This window comes from Crinia signifera, chromosome 12 (genome assembly GCF_055691185.1).
Source record: "Crinia signifera chromosome 12, ASM5569118v1, whole genome shotgun sequence".
NCBI lineage: Eukaryota > Metazoa > Chordata > Amphibia > Anura > Myobatrachidae > Crinia > Crinia signifera.
The window spans coordinates 75,496,431-75,513,766 of record NC_139228.1 but is presented as its reverse complement, the minus strand read 5'-3'; the positions used below and the strand labels follow the sequence as shown (position 1 = coordinate 75,513,766).

Here is a 17,336-nt window from a genome sequence, read left to right as displayed (position 1 = left end):
GTGGTCCCAGGTTCCCTAGAAGAGGGGGGAACTTCCTGGCATCTCTTGTTTACATGGCTACTTACCTGCATATTCCCATTTTGCTCCAACATTGGCTGTTGCAGCAGTTTGTGGTTTTGGACCACTGCCAGTTTCGGGATTTGCCTTTTCGGGTTGTTAACCGCTTCTTAGTTGGCTGCCCTACAGCATCAGAATACTTTACCTAGACAGGTCTCTTGGCATTCCATTAAGAAGTCTCTCAGCAAGAACATCTGTCCCTCATCATTCAGCTGCTTCAGTTCCACAAGTGGCTTATTAACTGCCAAAAGTAAAGTTTGGAGCATCTGGGAGCCCACTTACACACTAAAGTTCAACGAGTACTTCTTTCTAGGGACAAGATTGTATTGCTAGATATTTCATCAATTCCTCTTTTCGGTACTGAGAGTTTCTGCACAATGCATGAAAGTCCTACGGATGATGGGTTTACCTTCGACATGGGAGAGTCTCTTTCCTACTTCCATTCCTCGATCTTTCAGACGTAATTTCTGGCCAGAAGGATAGATTTTCACCTTCACATCCAGACTCCATTATCCTTGCAGGCTGGCCACTCTCTGCTGGACAAGTCTGCTGATCGTGTAGTAGATTTTCCGCACTGCTGCTTCTGCCTCAGGAGCTTAGGGATGTTACTCAAGAAGCGACTTTTCAGGTACTCAGAAAGGGAGTCTTATGTTCCATATACAGAATGAAATATTAACTACACATCCCAGGATGCTTTGCATTAGTTTTGCTATGTGGCCATGCTAAAACTGATGCAAGGCATGCTGGTATGTGTGGTTCATCAACATCTGGAGGGCCGCAATTGCCCAGCCCTGGTATAAGCGGTTTATATCCCGGGGTGGAGAAATGGGGGCCGATTTTTCTTTTTTTTTTTTTTTTTTTTCACTTTGATGCACTTTCGGTTCCTTGGAGTTTTCTTTTGATATACTTTGTCTTTAAGCCCCCCCCCCCCTCTCCTCCTTCGCTACTGACCCTTATTATTTGGGCGGTGCCCTGTGAGGCATTACAGGCACCTTCATGCTCATTGCTCTGGACTAGCCTCTCATGGCATGCTAGTCCTATCCCACACGCCAGTCTATAGCTGCTTTCATTTGGGCAAGATCATCTTCTCTTCAAAGGACTGTATCTTGACCCGGTATTGGCAGGCTGGCTGATGGCCCAGCACTCCTGAAGGCCAGTGTTATTTTTTTGGGCACTGACAATGGAATAGGGTGCTGGTGCTCTGTGACCTTAATGCCAGTCCAAATGTTGATTGAATCTGACTGAGGTAGTCTCGTTAAATTGACGCTATGAGTTGTTGTATGGTCTGGAAGCAATATCTGCAGGCTGGGTGTTAGTCTGGGGTGTCGCTGTCTGTAAATGGGTGAGGATTCCAGGTTTGTCCCACGAAGTAGCGGCTTAGAGCTGGTGGACTTGAGGCTGAGTGTTCTTGATGTGATGTCTCAACATAGAAGGCACAGGTCTGGACCCGCTATCAACTTTATACACTGGTAACGCCATTTTATCTTTGTCTTTACCCGTTGTTTTTGAAAACCTTGTACAAAATACTGTGCTTTTTTTTTTTTTCTCTCTCCTTGGATGCAGGAAGACCATAGACCAGGGGTGGCCAAACCTGCCCTCAAGATCTACCAACGGTGCATGTTTTCCAGGCAACCTATGGATCTATAGTAGGAATGAATGCAGCAGGTTTTAAAATGTGACAGTTAGTAATGACTACAGCTGTACACCAGCTAGGTAACCTGGAAAACGTGGACCGTTTGTAGATCTCGAGGACCGGTTTGGCCACCCCTGCCATAGACCAATCTTTTGTGAAGTATATCAAATCATTCAGTGTGCACGCACAATACACTCTTGAACGATGTCTGGGTGCTTCCGCCATCGTTCCGTGTGGGTGCACCTTTAGACTTTGCTATATGAAAACTTCCTGGCCTGTGCAGCACGGGCTAACCCAGAAAAATAAACTATTTATTGCCCAACCTCCTTTCCTCTATGGTCTCTATCCAATGTCCCCTGTGGCAGAGACACAAGTTTCCATATACTATTAAAAAAAAGTATTTCTATTTTGTTAATTTATTTCTGTAACAAGTTACTTGCCTAGATTGGATTTATTAATCTGCTTCATCTGTCTTGCGTTTTGACTGCAGTGTTTGTGCGTAAGTATTTTCAGATCGCTACACACATGTATAATTCAGTGCCTTTCTGTCTTTCAGAACATTTGAGCATGGCATTATGTCAGCAGGTTTAGACTTTCATTCCGACAAGCTATGGGAAATGTATATAACCTATGAAACTGAGCAAGGAAACCTAAGCGGGGTTACATCCATTTACAGCCGCCTGCTGGGGATTCCTACACAACTATACGCTACCCATTTTTACAAGTAAGTTGATATTAATACAGCATCGCTACGGAGACGCTTCTATACTTGATGTTGTTTTATGAACCATGTTAAACTTTTCTTAAGGGATCCTAATTGAAAGTAGGGTGTATTGATCTGTGAATGAATGGGTTAATTGAACTCGTTTAAGAGTACGGTGTATTAAGACTGTGAAACCGGTCCTGGAACGTGCAAAGCCTGCAAATGAGTACACGAGTAAGGAGTGAATACAGTGTCAAACCAAACTAGACCTTTTTGTTATGAAATGCTAAGTGGGTTATTTAATCTGTGCCGGTGTTTTACTGACAATGGAAAGATCGTCACTCACCTATTCAATGCTGCTCTTGTTGGCGCCATTTGAAGGCTGCCAGATCCAACTTTTTTTTATTTTTTATGTCAGATCTGTTTTGTCGGAAACGACTGCAAATTGTCGAATTTTCAACAATTTACAGACTTTCCGACACAACATACGGTACATTAATTAACGACTGTCGGAAACAGACTGTATTTGACTGTCAGATCATCCCGACAGTTGGAATCTGGGATTAAATACCCCCCCCTAAGATGTTTAAACATTATTTTAATGCTTTGAACCTAAAAATGTACCGTAACTGGCTGATTTAACTGAGCTTAAGTTTTTTGATCCATCAGTTTTTAGTCTTTAGAGCATTCTGACAAAAATAAAATATTTTTACTGATGATGCACGACCAGTCTTATAATGCCCACACACTTTTTTTTGTTTTGTACTCATTGCGTTCTTTACTAGATCGTAGCGCATCTAGTTCAAATCGCATGCAATGCTCTACAACAGCGTGCGATGTGAACTGGATGTAATGCGTTCTAGCACAGAAAGCACGGCCATTGGTGGATACTGGGACCTTAAGAGTAGGAAAGACAGAAAGAATGCCTTTTGCTGGTGCACCTAAGAAAAAAAGTGAGACTCATAATACATAACGTTTATTAAGTTTATATAAAAAAAAATTTTGCGAAATAAAACCACACATACAAGAATGATAACATTTAATAAAAAAGGGGAGATGTTCCTCTGACTCAGTGTGACCCCAGATCTCCTCTACCCTATGTATATATGTTTTAAGTACGGTGTGCAACCACAAGAGAGTGAATGCTCTCTGTTTGGACAAAAGACTTGCGGTGTTAAGTCTGATGTCTCTATTGTTTGATACATTTAGGTGCTAACTCGTATGCATCAGATTGTATCATTCACAGAGACCGCCTTGTCAGATCAGGTTAGAGTATGCAGATCGGGTAGTCCCGTATGGTGCAGCTGTCAGCCCCTGAGACTGCTCCGTCTCCTGTGTACTGAGCGTTGGTGAACTATATCGGAGGTGTGCAGGCGTGCACTTGCCTCGTTCACCCGGCTAGCTCAGATGACGCTGAGTCTGGCGCCAGACTCGCGTCTTGGTCACGGAATGAACCAGTGACCTAGGTTGCGCAGCGGTACAGATAAATTTTATAACATTGTAAGTGGGATGGGGAAGAGGGGATTTACAACACACTGAGTGTGTTTAGTCGGTCAGCGTACGCTTCGCTCAGAACGCTTCCTCAGGACCACCCGGTGTGCGTCCGGAAGCTCCTTTTATTCCACCCATCTAATGCATATTCATGAGATGATTGGGGGTGTGTAATCATAGGTCTGACTATATGACACGTTAATTTCATTGATCCGTGTATGATCAACATTTGTAAGTAGCGTAAACAGCATAAGTGGCATTACTCTCTTCATATACTTGTCGGTAGGTGTGACAGCATTAGAAGAAAAGAGTAATATGGTCTAACGGAATGGATGCGTTTCTCTTTACTCTAGTTATAATTGTCGGCATATCGACATGTTATTCACCGACTGTGCTCGTAGTCGGACTTAAATTGTAGTAGATGACTACTTACATTGTATATAATTTCAGGAAATGAAAGTATATTTCTTGGCTGTCTTTCGGGCACCCTATCGCGGGATCTGGGTGTCCCCACAAAATCTGCCTGCGGTTAGCCGGCTCGGGCAACCATTAGTATATGTCCCAATCTTTTCTGCCGAGGTGCAGGAGAGACGGAGAGTGGGTATGTATACATGCCATGTTTTATGCTGCATGTCGTCTCATTACCCTCATGAGGGTCGAAACGCGTTATACCTAGTTTTTAATAGGTTAATTGCTTTGAAGATATACAGGAGACCTCTATATATGGATACAGGTGTTATTGGGACCACAATGTAACATTGAATTTTCCTCTACCTCCCCATGGCAGCATACTTCTGGGTTACGCCCTCTTGGGTAGATATCTGGAAAGGAACACAAAAAAACAGACACTGCCCCTATATAAGGACCTCCTCCCCTGGGCTCTGTGTCTTTTTTTCCTTTCCGGGTAGATGTATGGGCTTACCCTGTGAAGAGGCTGTAGAGCTGGCTCCCCTGCCGAGCGCAGTAAGGGGTAATGGCATAATAGGACTCCCGCTGTCAAGGGCAGTTGGGCCGTCCGTCTGCTGGAGTACCCCGCCGCCGGGAGCGGTTGCGGGTAATGGCGCCGGTATCTGCACAAACAGGCGCCATGGAAACGGAGCGGGCGCACTAGCGTGACGCGGCGCGTGGTGACGCAAGGCGTCACGCGTGGTATTAGAAAGACGCCGGGCCGACGTCTGAGGTCATCAGAAGGCGTCTCAAAGCGTTTGTGGAAGAGAGATACCGGCGGCCGTGTGAGTGTGGAAGCTGCGTCTGTCACGGAGGTGCAGGCCAGTGGAAGTTTTCCCGATACCAGCAGACTGGGGTAAGGTCCCGTTAAGCAGCGGCGCTGCTGGGACTTGGGTATATTATTTTTTCGCCTAAATAGAGATCATATGTTGTTACAGTGAGTCTCTGGTGCTAGAGGTTAACATGGAGGATGAAAAAAAGCAGCCGATTAAGCCAGGGTAAGCCGGATTAAAGATGCAGTTTTTTGCTTAGTACAAAGTTTTTTTTTATATGCTTGAATATGGGTTTCTTTTGCTAGGTCTGAAACTGGCAAAGAAAAAAGCGAGGTTAAAACTAAACACAAGCGAAAGTGTTCATCTTGTGACAAAGTGTTGCCTGATGAATGCTCAGGTTCAGTGTGCAGCAAATGTAGAGGTTCGCTGCAAATGGGATCTATCCAGATCACAGACTTGGTGAAGTTACTCAAGACTGAGCTGGCAGACACCTTTATGTCTAAAGAAGATTTTGCCAAATCATCAGGGAAGAGGCCTAGAGCTGTACTTTCTGACTCAGAGGGTTCAGAGCCAGGTGAAGGCAGAGGAAGAGATTGAGGAAGGCGAAGTCTTCCAAGAAAAAGGAGTGGATTTCAACCCAGACTTACTAGAAAACCTACTCTGTTTGGTCCATAAGTCACTCAATATAGAAGACCCTCAGGAGGAGGGCAAGCTTCAGGACCTCCTGTTTAAGGACAAAAAGAAAAAAACTAAACAATTCCCATTGTCTAAGACGCTACAGGAAGTAGTGGAAGAGGAATGGGGGCATCCCGATAAAAAGGTGGCGGTGCCTTTTAAGAGTATCCAAAATGTACCCTTTTGACCATGAGCAGGTTAAAAAGTGGGATGAGGCACCTAAAGTGGATGCGGCAATAGCACGCATCTCAAGGAAAACTACGCTCCCATTAGAGGATGCGAATATATTTAAGGACTCACACGAGAGAAAAATTGAAATGAGTCTGAGGAAGCAGCACACGACGATAGGGGCTTCAATGAAGGCCTCATCAGCGGCAGCGGTGACTACTAGAGTTTTAAGGTCATGGTGCCAAGACCTAGAGTCCGACATGCTGGACGGCATTAAAAGATCAGAGTTACTGAAGGTGGTACAAAACATACAGGTGGCTGTTGAGTTTTTGTGTGATGCCTCACTTGATATGGTGCGCTTGGCGGCCAGATCCAACGCTACAACGGCATTTATAAGAAGGGCCTTGTGGCTAAAGCCTTGGGCGGCGGACAGTCAGTCCAAAAATAAGTTAATCTCATTGCCTTTCCAGGGAAGTTACTTGTTTGGATGAGATTATTACGAAAGTGTCAGGGGGTAAGTCGGTATGGCTACCCCAGGATAAGGCCGCAAGAAGGGGGTCATTTAATAAATCATCCCGGTACCAGTCCACGGACTTCAGGGAAGCAAAAACATATAGGCCGGGCAGAGGTTTTCGCAGGCCTTGGCTCGGTAACAGAAATAGTTTTCGTGGCCAAAGAGGTAGAGATGGCAGGTTTGCCTTCAGGCAAAACCAGCAACGACGCCAGAGAGAAAGTGGGCGGCAGGCTGATGCAATACCAAGAAGCCTGGCATCAGTCAGTACAGGACAAATGGGTGCTGGAGGTAATTACCTCAGGCTACAAAATAGAATTTGTTACAGTACCAGGAAACTGGATGGAAGTGTCACCTATTCCCAGCAATCTGGAAGAAAGGGCGGCCTTGTTCAGCAGCCTACAAACCATGATGGAGCAAGGAGTAGTCATAAGAGTTCCCAAACAAGACGAAGATCTGGGGTGGTTTTCAAGATTCTTCGTCGTGAAAAAACCTTCAGGGGGATTCAGAACTATTCTAGATATAAGGAGACTAAATACCTACGTTCAGGTGAAACGATTCAGAATGGAGTCAATAAGATCCATTGTGCCAGATATAGAAAGAGGGATGTTTTTGACTACCATCGATTTAAAGGATGCATATTTACATGTTCCAATATTTTTAGGACATCAAAAGTTCCTCAGATTTTGCCTAAAACAGATCACATACCAGTTCACATCGCTGCCGTTCGGCCTGTCAACATCCCCGAGAACCTTTACAAAAATTCTAGTGGTACTGGTGGCCAACCTAAGGGTGTTAGGCGTCTCAATCTGGCCGTACCTGGACGACCTCTTAATTGCAGCAGACACCAAAGAAATGGCAGAGGCACATACAAGGGTAGTGCTGGACTACCTAAGACCACATGGATGGTTAATCAACCTCGAAAAAAGTTAGCAAGAGGTAAAATACCTGGGGGTCATTTTAGACACGAAAGATGACTATAAAACTAACAAAGGACAGACGCTTAAACTTTTACAAGAAGTAAGAGGAATGCTAAAGAAAAAGGCGGTGTACTCAGAAGACTGCATGAGGGTACTTGGCCTCATGTCGGCCGCATTGGACACGGCCAGGTGGGCCAGATTTCACATCAGAACACTGCAGAATTGCTTCTTAAGACAGTGGAACGGGGATGCAAAGGACCGAAGGCAGAGAATATATCTGTCAAAAGGGGCAGTAGAAGATCTGCTTTGGTGGTCAAAAATGCACAGGTTGACCAAAGGAAAGTCGTTCGCGACCGGACCACAGGTGATGGTGACAACAGACGCCAGCGAGACAGGATGGGGCGCTGTGTGCGAAGAACAGTCGATACAAGGAGAATGGGACCAGGCTATGAGCCGGGAACATTCAAACGTAAGAGAAATGCGGGCGGTGTTATTGGCATGTCAAGAATTTCAGGAACCAGTAAGAGGCAAGGATCTGATAATAAGATCAGACAACCAGTCAGTGGTCATGTACCTAAACAAACAAGGGGGTACAAGGAGCCGGAAGCTGATGTCGGAAGTGGCGCTTATCCTGAAATGGGCAGAACGTCATGTCAGAAACATCTCCGCAGTGTTCGTGGCAGGAAAAGAAAATGTCAGGGCAGATGCTCTGAGCAGGCACAGGCTAACCCCAGGAGAGTGGGAGTTGTCAACAGCAGTGTTCGCACAAGCAACACAGAAATGGGGTGTGCCAGAAGTGGACCTGATGGCGACGGCGAGCAACGCGAAGGTTCCGAGGTTCATTTCCAGACACTGGGAACCGACAGCATGGCAGACGGACGCACTCACTGCAAAGTGGAGAGTGGAGTTAGCATATGCCTTTCCCCCGTTCACAATTATCCACAGGTTCCTGAACAAAGTACAGAGAGAAACTGCCACGGTAATAGCGGTCCTGCCATACTGGCCGAGGAGACCTTGGTCTGCCAAGTTAGTAAGTATGTCGATAGGGGGGCCATGGGTCCTACCCGATCACAAGGATCTCATTTGGCAGGGTCGGTATCATCAACGGCAACCAGCAAGTTGGAGCCTGGCGGCCTGGTTACTGAGACTAGGACGTTAAGAGGAAAAGGGTTTTCTCAGAAGGTAGTGGATACACTACTGAAGGCAAGAAAGATGTCGACGTCAGCAACTTATTATAGAATATGGGGCAAATATGTGTTCTTCTGTAAAGAAAATAACAAAAACCCCAGATTAATCCCGACCATTCTAGACTTTCTGCAAGCAGGGTTGGAAAAGAAGCTGGCGGCGAATTCTTTGAAAGTGCAAATTTCGGCCATTGGGGCAATGTTGGACATCAAGATTGCGGACAATAAGTACATTCAGAGGTTCGTTCAAGCGATCAAGAAGATTAGACCAACTTTCCACAACCCCATGGCCCCATGGGACCTCAATTTGGTTCTTAACGTACTGACAGAGGCTCCGTTCGAACCAATAGAAGAGATATCGCTCAACTATCTCACTATAAAAGTGGTCTTCCTTGTAGCTATTACGTCAGCAAGGAGGGTATCCGAACTCCAGGCCCTGTGGGTACAAGAACCGTTTCTAAATTTCTTCGAAGATAGGGCAGTGCTGAGAACAAACCCTACCTTTTTACCAAAAGTAGTTTCCAGTTTCCATCTCAATCAAGAAATAATCCTTCCTTCTTTCTGTGCGGATCCTAAAAATGCTAAGGAAGAAAGGTTACATAATCTAGATGTGACTAGAGCCTTAAAAGCATATATAAGAAAAGTACAGCCTTTCAGAAAGTCAAAAAGGTTGTTCGTGCTGATGGAAGGCAGGAATAAGGGGCTGGGAGCTACAAAAACCACCATTTCTAGGTGGATAAAGACATGTATCAGGGAAGCATACAAGATTAGGAAATTGGAAGTTCCTGTGGGGCTTAAAGCCCACTCGACCAGGTCCTTGGCGGCATCCTGGGCCGAAAAGGAATCCACGTCAATAGAAGAAGTATGCAGAGCAGCATGCTGGTCATCTGCACACACGTTTACCAAGCACTACAGGGTAGACGTTACGGCATCCCAAGATGCTAGTCATTTATGCTAGCAAAATATTGAGTGCAGTAGTATGACGATAGAATGTACAGGCTACGGACGGAGATGGTGAAGTAACCGTATCCTTTTTTTCTTTTCATTATGATAATGGATTGTCCCACCCAGTGAAATAAAACTGCTTGGGTATACCCAGAAGTATGCTGCCATGGGGAGGTAGAGGAAAGTACAGATTAGTACCTGTTAATAGGCTTTCCTCTACTCCACCATGGCAGCCGTTTTCCCGTACCCGTTTTGTTGTTACATGTGTTGTGTATGGAGCTGTTTAATTTAAGACACAGAGCCCAGGGTAGGAGGTCCTTATATAGGGGCAGTGTCTGTTTTTTTGTGTTCCTTTCCAGATATCTACCCAAGAGGGCGTAACCCAGAAGTATGCTGCCATGGTGGAGTAGAGGAAAGCCTATTAACAGGTACTAATCTGTACTATCTCATTTTGCTGGACCAAGTGGCCACCGCGTGGGAGGTTAAAGCAGTCACGGCTGTTTCTTAGAGATTTCTTCAGTCTGGTAGAGAAGACTTTCATATCTTACCTTGCCTAGATCGGTTCCTTCTGCCCTTTTTTCTCATATTTGGGCTTTTAATACGAGACAGCTTACACTACAACACGCTTTGTCATTATAAAAAAGGGGACTTATTTTAGTAACCACTACTTACCAGCCTGTCAAAATGACCGCATTACATAACAGGAATGTCAGCATTAGCAAAACACTTGAATTCCCCCCGTAGAAGTGAGGAGCAGAGTTCTCATTTTCATATAGGATGCCTCTGATTATAACCATGCCCTTAATACCAGCCGGTGACTTGATCTCCTAATGAAAAAGCTTAAATGGGCGAGTGTGGTTAATGGTCAAGTGTATAGCTTCAAGATACAATTGCGATCTTCTGTCTACAGCCTGGAATGGTAAGAAGTTCTAGGAATTATGTTCATACTACATATGTTTACTTGTATGTTCTAGTCTGTGATGGTCACCAGTGCCTCGTCACGGTTCCAGTATGATACCATTTCTTCCCCGTTGATGGCACCGTAGGTTTTCACGAAGATCGGTGGCAGTTATGGCGTCTTGTGTTATGGTCATGTCTTACATGGTCAATCTCTTGATCGAGGCGGAGTTAATGACGTTACTAAGATGCAGCAGTTACTGGTGTCCCAGTTGGATTTGCACCTCCCAGAAATCCTATCTGCTCCTTTTATCCAGGGCTCGGTCGTTCGCCTGTTGCCAAGTATCGCTTACACGGCCTAGAAAGGGGTCTGGAAAATGAATTCAATATTTTGAAGCCATGCGATTCGCCCAGTTCCATTCAAGTGCTGTTTCCATGATGTGTCCAGACTACATAGCGCCATGTCCCAAGAAATCTTGTTACTGTACTGGTGGCTTATACGGTGATATCAGAACAAGAGATTTAATTTTTGCATTACTGAATTGGGCAAGAAGTACAACGCATGTCCGCTCTGGTGGCTTCGGCACGGTCACACTTTAATTGGCAGTTTCAGCCTCCGTGCTCCAGACTGATTTAAAGTCCTAGAATTAAGCGTGGTGTGAAGTCCTCGTTCATTTGGTGTGAATCCATAAGGATTCAATCACTGATTTGGTGCGATACAGTGGCAGTCAGGGAGCCAGGAGCTTCCTTCCATTGGAATAAGCAGAACAGGATATTCAATTGATCTAGGTCAGTGGTTTCCAACTTGGGGCTATTTCAAAATAATATTGGTAATGGCGGAAGAAGTCTCCCATTGCCATTGAGCTAAACCATGCTGCACCACTTTAGGTTTTGCCTTCAGCGTCTCCCTGTGCTATTGGCGAACCAGCAATAAAGGCTACGTTAGAGGAACAAAAGCTTGGAGCCACTGATCTCTGTCAATGAGAAAAGGAGATAAATATTCACTCCCCCCCCCCCCCCCCCCCCCCCCCCCCTGTGTTCTGTGCTTTAAATAAGTTTTTTTTTCTTGTCCTGTTCATACCATGTTTGTTTTTGTACCTTGAGCATGACTCGTGTGTAAGTAAAGCAAGCGGCTTGGCAAAACCATGTTGCACTGCGAGAGTGGCAGATGTAATGTGGCGAGAGCATTAGATATGGGTAGGTTGCATTCCATCTCCTCTTACGCCCTATGTCTTCCTACCTCCTGCAGAACTGTGTGACCCAGGGATCCTGCTTTGCAGCCTAAGAAGTGCTCTCGGCATGTGTAGAGTTGTTATGGTAAACTATCTTGGTACCGTTGGCTTATATGCCAGCCAACCTCACTTTTTTTTTTTATTTGGATACTATAAAACTGGGTGGACATCAGATTTAAGAATATCTACAGTCTGCTTAACACAACTTTAAAAGTTTGAACTGGATCTAGGGGCGATATGAAGAATTTGTGGACATAATCACAGCAGCGGATCAGATGTCAAATACATCTGTTTTGGCCGCTTTTCACCCGTTTCCTCAGCCCGATCTGTTGTAATCTGGTGAAAAGTGACCAAATTGGTCTAGTGTATGGGGGCTCTTAAATCTGAAAGAATGATTTCCAAGACCACCCCATTTTTAAATGGAAAACTTGCAAAATGACTGCAAATTCCGAAGTTTTCCTTGTTGAAGATATTGCCAGGAAGAAAGCTTATTTCTAAGTATACAAGTAAATCTCCACTGATTCCGGGTGTTCAAAGGGAAGCTCCCTGTGAACTTACGAGACCCAAATGTATCATGAGAGGGTGGGGTGTGGGAGGGCTTGAATGACAAAAAATGCTTACAATGGTTCCCTGCAGCATCAACAAAATAGATGCTAAGTTATGGCTTCATTTGATAAAGTGTCCCAGCTTATGTATCCTTCTTACCAGTGTAAAAGAAGAAATATGTGCCGGCGCTGGCTGTATCAAAGAACTAGAAAAACAACACGGTTCTCTAAAATAAAAATACATACATTTATTTAATTTAAATCGATTCACCTATTCATGCAAATATTGTAGACTTAAAGAATATTTGTGCACAATCATAAAATATATCTCAGGGCTACTTGCTGTTTTTTTGTATAAGCGGCTGATAAAAAGTGCTGTGTATATTACCATCCCGTGGTGTCTGGGCGATTAATGTCCAGGAATGAGTTACGAAAGAGTCCTAGGTTGCCCTATATTTTCAAGGGCTCAGGTTTTTCCCAATAAGACAGTCCTCCTCTATTGGCTGGAGATTAGGGATCAGGCAGATATCCCATAGAAATTGGTATCCAGATGATGGTGAGGGGCGTCTGTGGGTGATGGACACGTCACTGGTAGATGGATGGATCAAACAGCAGTTTTATGAAAGCTCAACGCGTTTCCCCGAGGTATGCACCCCCGGCTTCATCAGGAGCAAGTGACACTGTGCTCTATCATTTAACAGATTAAGTATTGTACTACGCAGAGGGTTCATTTTCGAGGAGGGCTCATGGGCTCAGTTCACTGGATTTGAAATGCTGCTTTACAGATTGAATGGATGACTAGGTTTGATAACCTTTCTTCCTTTAATTGAATTACGTATGTTCGCCGTTCAAACCTTATATGGGCCTAACGCTATTTCCACCTCCAGGTTTAAAGAGCACATACAGGGAAATCTACCTCGAGCGTTTTTAACGGATGACAAATTTGTTGAGCTACGTAAAGAACTTTCTGCTATGAATCTGCATAATTCTAAAATGGACTATCCTACCGGTCTGGAGGAGATCAGTGACCCAGCACAGGTGAGTGGCACTGCAGGGGTCATCGTATTTGGTGATTTATTGTAAGCGGCACTTCTATCAAATTGGATATGTTTGGCAGGGTCCTCAAATTTGACCTTTCCTCAATTTTTTTATTTTGTTTTACAGCGAACGACTGAAGTGGAGAACATGCGACATCGGATCATAGAAGTGCATCAAGAGGTTTTTAACGCCAATGAAACTGAAGTCCAGAAGCGATGGACCTTTGAGGACGGAGTAGGTTTTATATTCGATTTTGTTTGGAGATTGATTTAAATTTTTTTCTAATTTATGGCCATCCTAATTCAAACAATGGGAGACTTATTGAGCCTATCGAAGTGCTAATGCACCAGCCAATCGGCTCTTAACTATCCTGTAAAATGACAATTAGGAGCTGACTGGCGCATTAACACCGTTCTTCATAAATCTAACCCATGGTTCCTAACTGGTTGCATGCATTCTACCTCAAAAGCATTCTGGGATACTGTAGGCCTTACAATTTATTTCGTTGCTTACGTATCCATTTTTATTTCTTTTTTGTAAGATTAAGCGACCCTATTTTCATGTGAAGTCTTTGGAAAAAGTGCAGCTAAATAACTGGAGGGACTATTTGGACTTTGAGATTGAGAACGGGTCACACGAGCGAGTGGTTATTCTGTTTGAGAGATGCGTCATCGCCTGTGCCTGCTACGAGGAGTTCTGGATCAAGGTAAGAACCGGTAAAACCACCGCGCGATATCGTCTGATGTGACGCATTGATCACGTGCCTAAGCCTGTATACTTGTTGAATTCTGTTCATCTATAACTGTATCTATTGCATTAGGGGGATGGTCTGCTTGCAACCAGATTTGACTGCTGCATATGCCAACAGCGTTGCCTCTCTTCGCCCTTCCTTACAGAATCTAGTCTAGTGGTTCAATAAAGGTGCTGACTGGGTTTAAAACAAGAATAATTATTGTTCACATTTCACATTGTTCTTAGAGATTAACACTCTCAATCTCTTGTATTTAGTATGCCAAGTATATGGAGAACCACAGCGTAGAAGGTGTGAGGCACGTCTACAACAGGGCCTGCAACGTCCACCTCCAGAAGAAGCCTTTGGCTCACTACTTATGGGCTGGATTTGAGGAGCAGCAAGGTAAGATACCGCAACCTGTCACGGCCGCTGTTACTGACCAGCAATTACTGCTTCTAGGATGTGCTGAGCGTCTTCTGGTTCTTCTAGGTAATATTGAGGAAGCAAAGCGCATATTAAAAACATTGGAATCTTTTGTGGGTGGCCTGGCAATGGTTAGATTGCGGAGGGTCAACTTAGAACGACGCCATGGGAATTTAAATGAGGCCGAGAATCTGTTGTCCGAGGCTTTGCAAAACGCAAGCACTCCAAGCGATTCCTCGTTTTACGCTGTGAAGCTTGCCCGACACTACTTCAAGGTTCAGAAAAACGTGGCGAAAGCAAGAAAAGTGTTAACCGATGCCGTACAGAAAGACAAAGTAAGTGATGTTAACCCTCCGGTGTCAGAAGTTAGGAATTCCTGATTAAAAGCTGTGAGCAGGTCGCTCTTCTTGCCATCACTCAGTCTTTTTATTACTGTTTTGTTCCCAACTTTAATGCGCAATGTGCTATTTCAGTTACTAATGGTGATTTATTATTTGAATATACGAGACATGGATGTTAATTTACATTTTTCACTAAGTAGGCGCTAATTTTGTATGCTCGACCAATAAACTAACTCGCTCATTCAGAATCACTTCAAGGCATAATTTGACAGACTGCATTCTCACATGTTGCCATCGTCCTAATAACAGTACTGAAGCTTATAAAGGGGAGGTCTCTAAGACAGCATTTCTATCTCCGCAAATTGTGTCCATTCAGTAGGTAATGATTTCACGGACTGCTACCACGGTCCGTGCAATAGTGATAAAATGTATCATTTTTACAGTGTAGACCAGTTCCTCTTAAGCTGGCATTGCCCAGCTAGCTGGAATTTGTTAATACCTTGTGGGAAAGGTCTAACTTGTACCTCTTTCTTCACAGGAAAACTCGAAGCTATACCTCAACCTGATCGATCTGGAGTTCAGCGCTGATGTGACACAAAACGAAGCCAACATCTTGGGACATTTTGATAAAGCGATAAAAAGCTCAATGCCGATAGCAACAAGAATTATTTTCTCACAGCGGAAAGTGGAGTTTTTGGAAGATTTTGGTTCAGACATCAACAAGTGAGTTAAAACGGCGCTCTGTTTAGGACATTAACCCTTTGTGTGCCAAGTGGATTTGTCAAAATTACTGTGAAAATTAAGTAATACTTGGTACACACCAGGACGACCAGTATCTGATCCCATCAATCTAGATCCAATTCCGACCGATTGTATGCAGATTGTGTGGTGGTTTGGCCCTTTTCTCTCCTGGTGTGGACCGATACCGATCGGATGCACGGTCCCGCGGGTCGGTCGTATGTTTTTCAGATCCTTCCTGCAGCAGGTATGATCTGGAAACGACCATACTCCCAGGTGCGGGTCGCCATCGGATCGGACCCGCTCACGGTGCACATCGTGAGCTGGACTAAAGAAACACTGACTGTGCAACGTGGGTGGGTCGTCCTAGTGTGTACCCCGCATAAATCGGGTGCCGGATGCAGTCCCGACAGTCGGGATCCCGACAGTCATTTACCCGACGTTGGGATCCCGACTGTCGAAACTCCGACAGACGGGTGCCCGACTGCCATCCACTATTTTCCCTCGTAGGGGTCCACGACCCCCATAGAGGGAGTATAAAATAGGTGTAGGGTGACCGCAGCGAGCCCGCAAGGGGCTTTGTTGCGCTCACCTTGCTGTCTGAGTCCGGCAGTCGGGATCCTGACTGTCGAAACCCTATACCACACCCGCATAAATCTTACCCCAACTATCGATGCTCAGTCACCAGTGAAGTGTGGTCTGGAAGGCTATAATTTCTTATTCTATTTTGTTTTCAGATTGTTGTCCACCTATGATGAGCACCAGAAGCTTTTAAAAGACCAAGAACATCTAAAGAGAAAATCTGAAAATGGGTAACTGTTTTCTTTATGCTATTTTGTTTTGCTCATACCTTGGGAAGTGTAACATGCAATACATGTTCCTTTTCACTGCATGTTGCTTTCAGTTCAGCTTTAAGCTGGGTATACTTTCCGATTTACTATATATACAGGTTGAGTATCCCTTATCCGAAATGCTTGGGATCCACCATACTTACCTGGTTCCCCGATGTCCACGGTGTGACCCTGGCGGCCTTCGGAATCTGCTGTTCGGCATCTCTGTTGCCATGGGGTCACAATGCACCGTTGTTTTTCAGGGTTTGTTTTTGGAATCTGAATGCTCTCCTGCAGCATCCCCGACCTCAAGGATGCATTGCAGGAGCGCGCCAGAGACGTCACGATTCCAAAAAGGAACCCTGAAAAAAGATTTTTTTTTTTTATATTTTGGTTTTTGGAATACATGTATAAGGGAGACTCAACCTGTAGTACAAATTGTCTGGTGTGTACGCTAAATGTTAATTATTACAAATTTATTTATATAGGGCACACATTCCGCAGCGCTTTACATAGAATATTCTTGTCCCTGCCCCAGTGGAGCTTACAATCTGTTCCCTACCACATGTACATGTACACATTAATCCTAGGTTTATTTTTGTTGGGCGCTAATTGGGGATTAATCCCTTATGTTAATATTTAAATTCATGGGGCAAATTACCTCCACTGTTGCAACCAATAGTGCAGAGAATAGCGGTCAGGGCATTCGTGATGGCTGAATGATGCAAAGGAGTCCCCTGGCAGGTGTATCAGGCTCACACAGCCCAGCGGAATGGATGTAGCCTTTTGTTAGTGGCTTGATGTTCGCAGCCGCAAGCGGCACTTGGCCCCTGGCTGTCTGGCCGTCGTGGGAGGACTTAACTGGCAGTGATGATGGGCTGCTCTTGCCAGATCTCACAAGCAGCATTTAACCCAGCTGTCTTTATTTTGACAACAAATTTAAAAAAAAAAAATTGGAATCCTAATGGTGCGTACACACTGCTGCAATAAGTCATGAAATCACTGGCAAAATGGTCGCTCAGTGACCATATTGCCAGTGATTTAATGTGCAG

The 17,336-nt window shown here is 44.6% G+C and overlaps 1 protein-coding gene across 4 annotated transcripts in view; it reads left to right on the top strand.

Moving 5' to 3' along the window:
- The window catches only part of PRPF39 (pre-mRNA processing factor 39), a 30,867-nt gene that overhangs the window by 8,339 nt on the left and 5,192 nt on the right, over positions 1-17,336 (top strand). For all 4 annotated transcript variants that reach the window (XM_083166700.1, XM_083166703.1, XM_083166702.1 and 1 more), the window contains 8 exons: positions 2,247-2,414; positions 13,069-13,219; positions 13,346-13,453; positions 13,761-13,925; positions 14,228-14,354; positions 14,442-14,710; positions 15,255-15,439; positions 16,192-16,266. In XM_083166700.1, the coding sequence (XP_083022826.1) occupies positions 2,247-2,414; positions 13,069-13,219; positions 13,346-13,453; positions 13,761-13,925; positions 14,228-14,354; positions 14,442-14,710; positions 15,255-15,439; positions 16,192-16,266 (1,248 nt within the window). The remainder of the gene's footprint in view (positions 1-2,246; positions 2,415-13,068; positions 13,220-13,345; positions 13,454-13,760; positions 13,926-14,227; positions 14,355-14,441; positions 14,711-15,254; positions 15,440-16,191; positions 16,267-17,336) is intronic.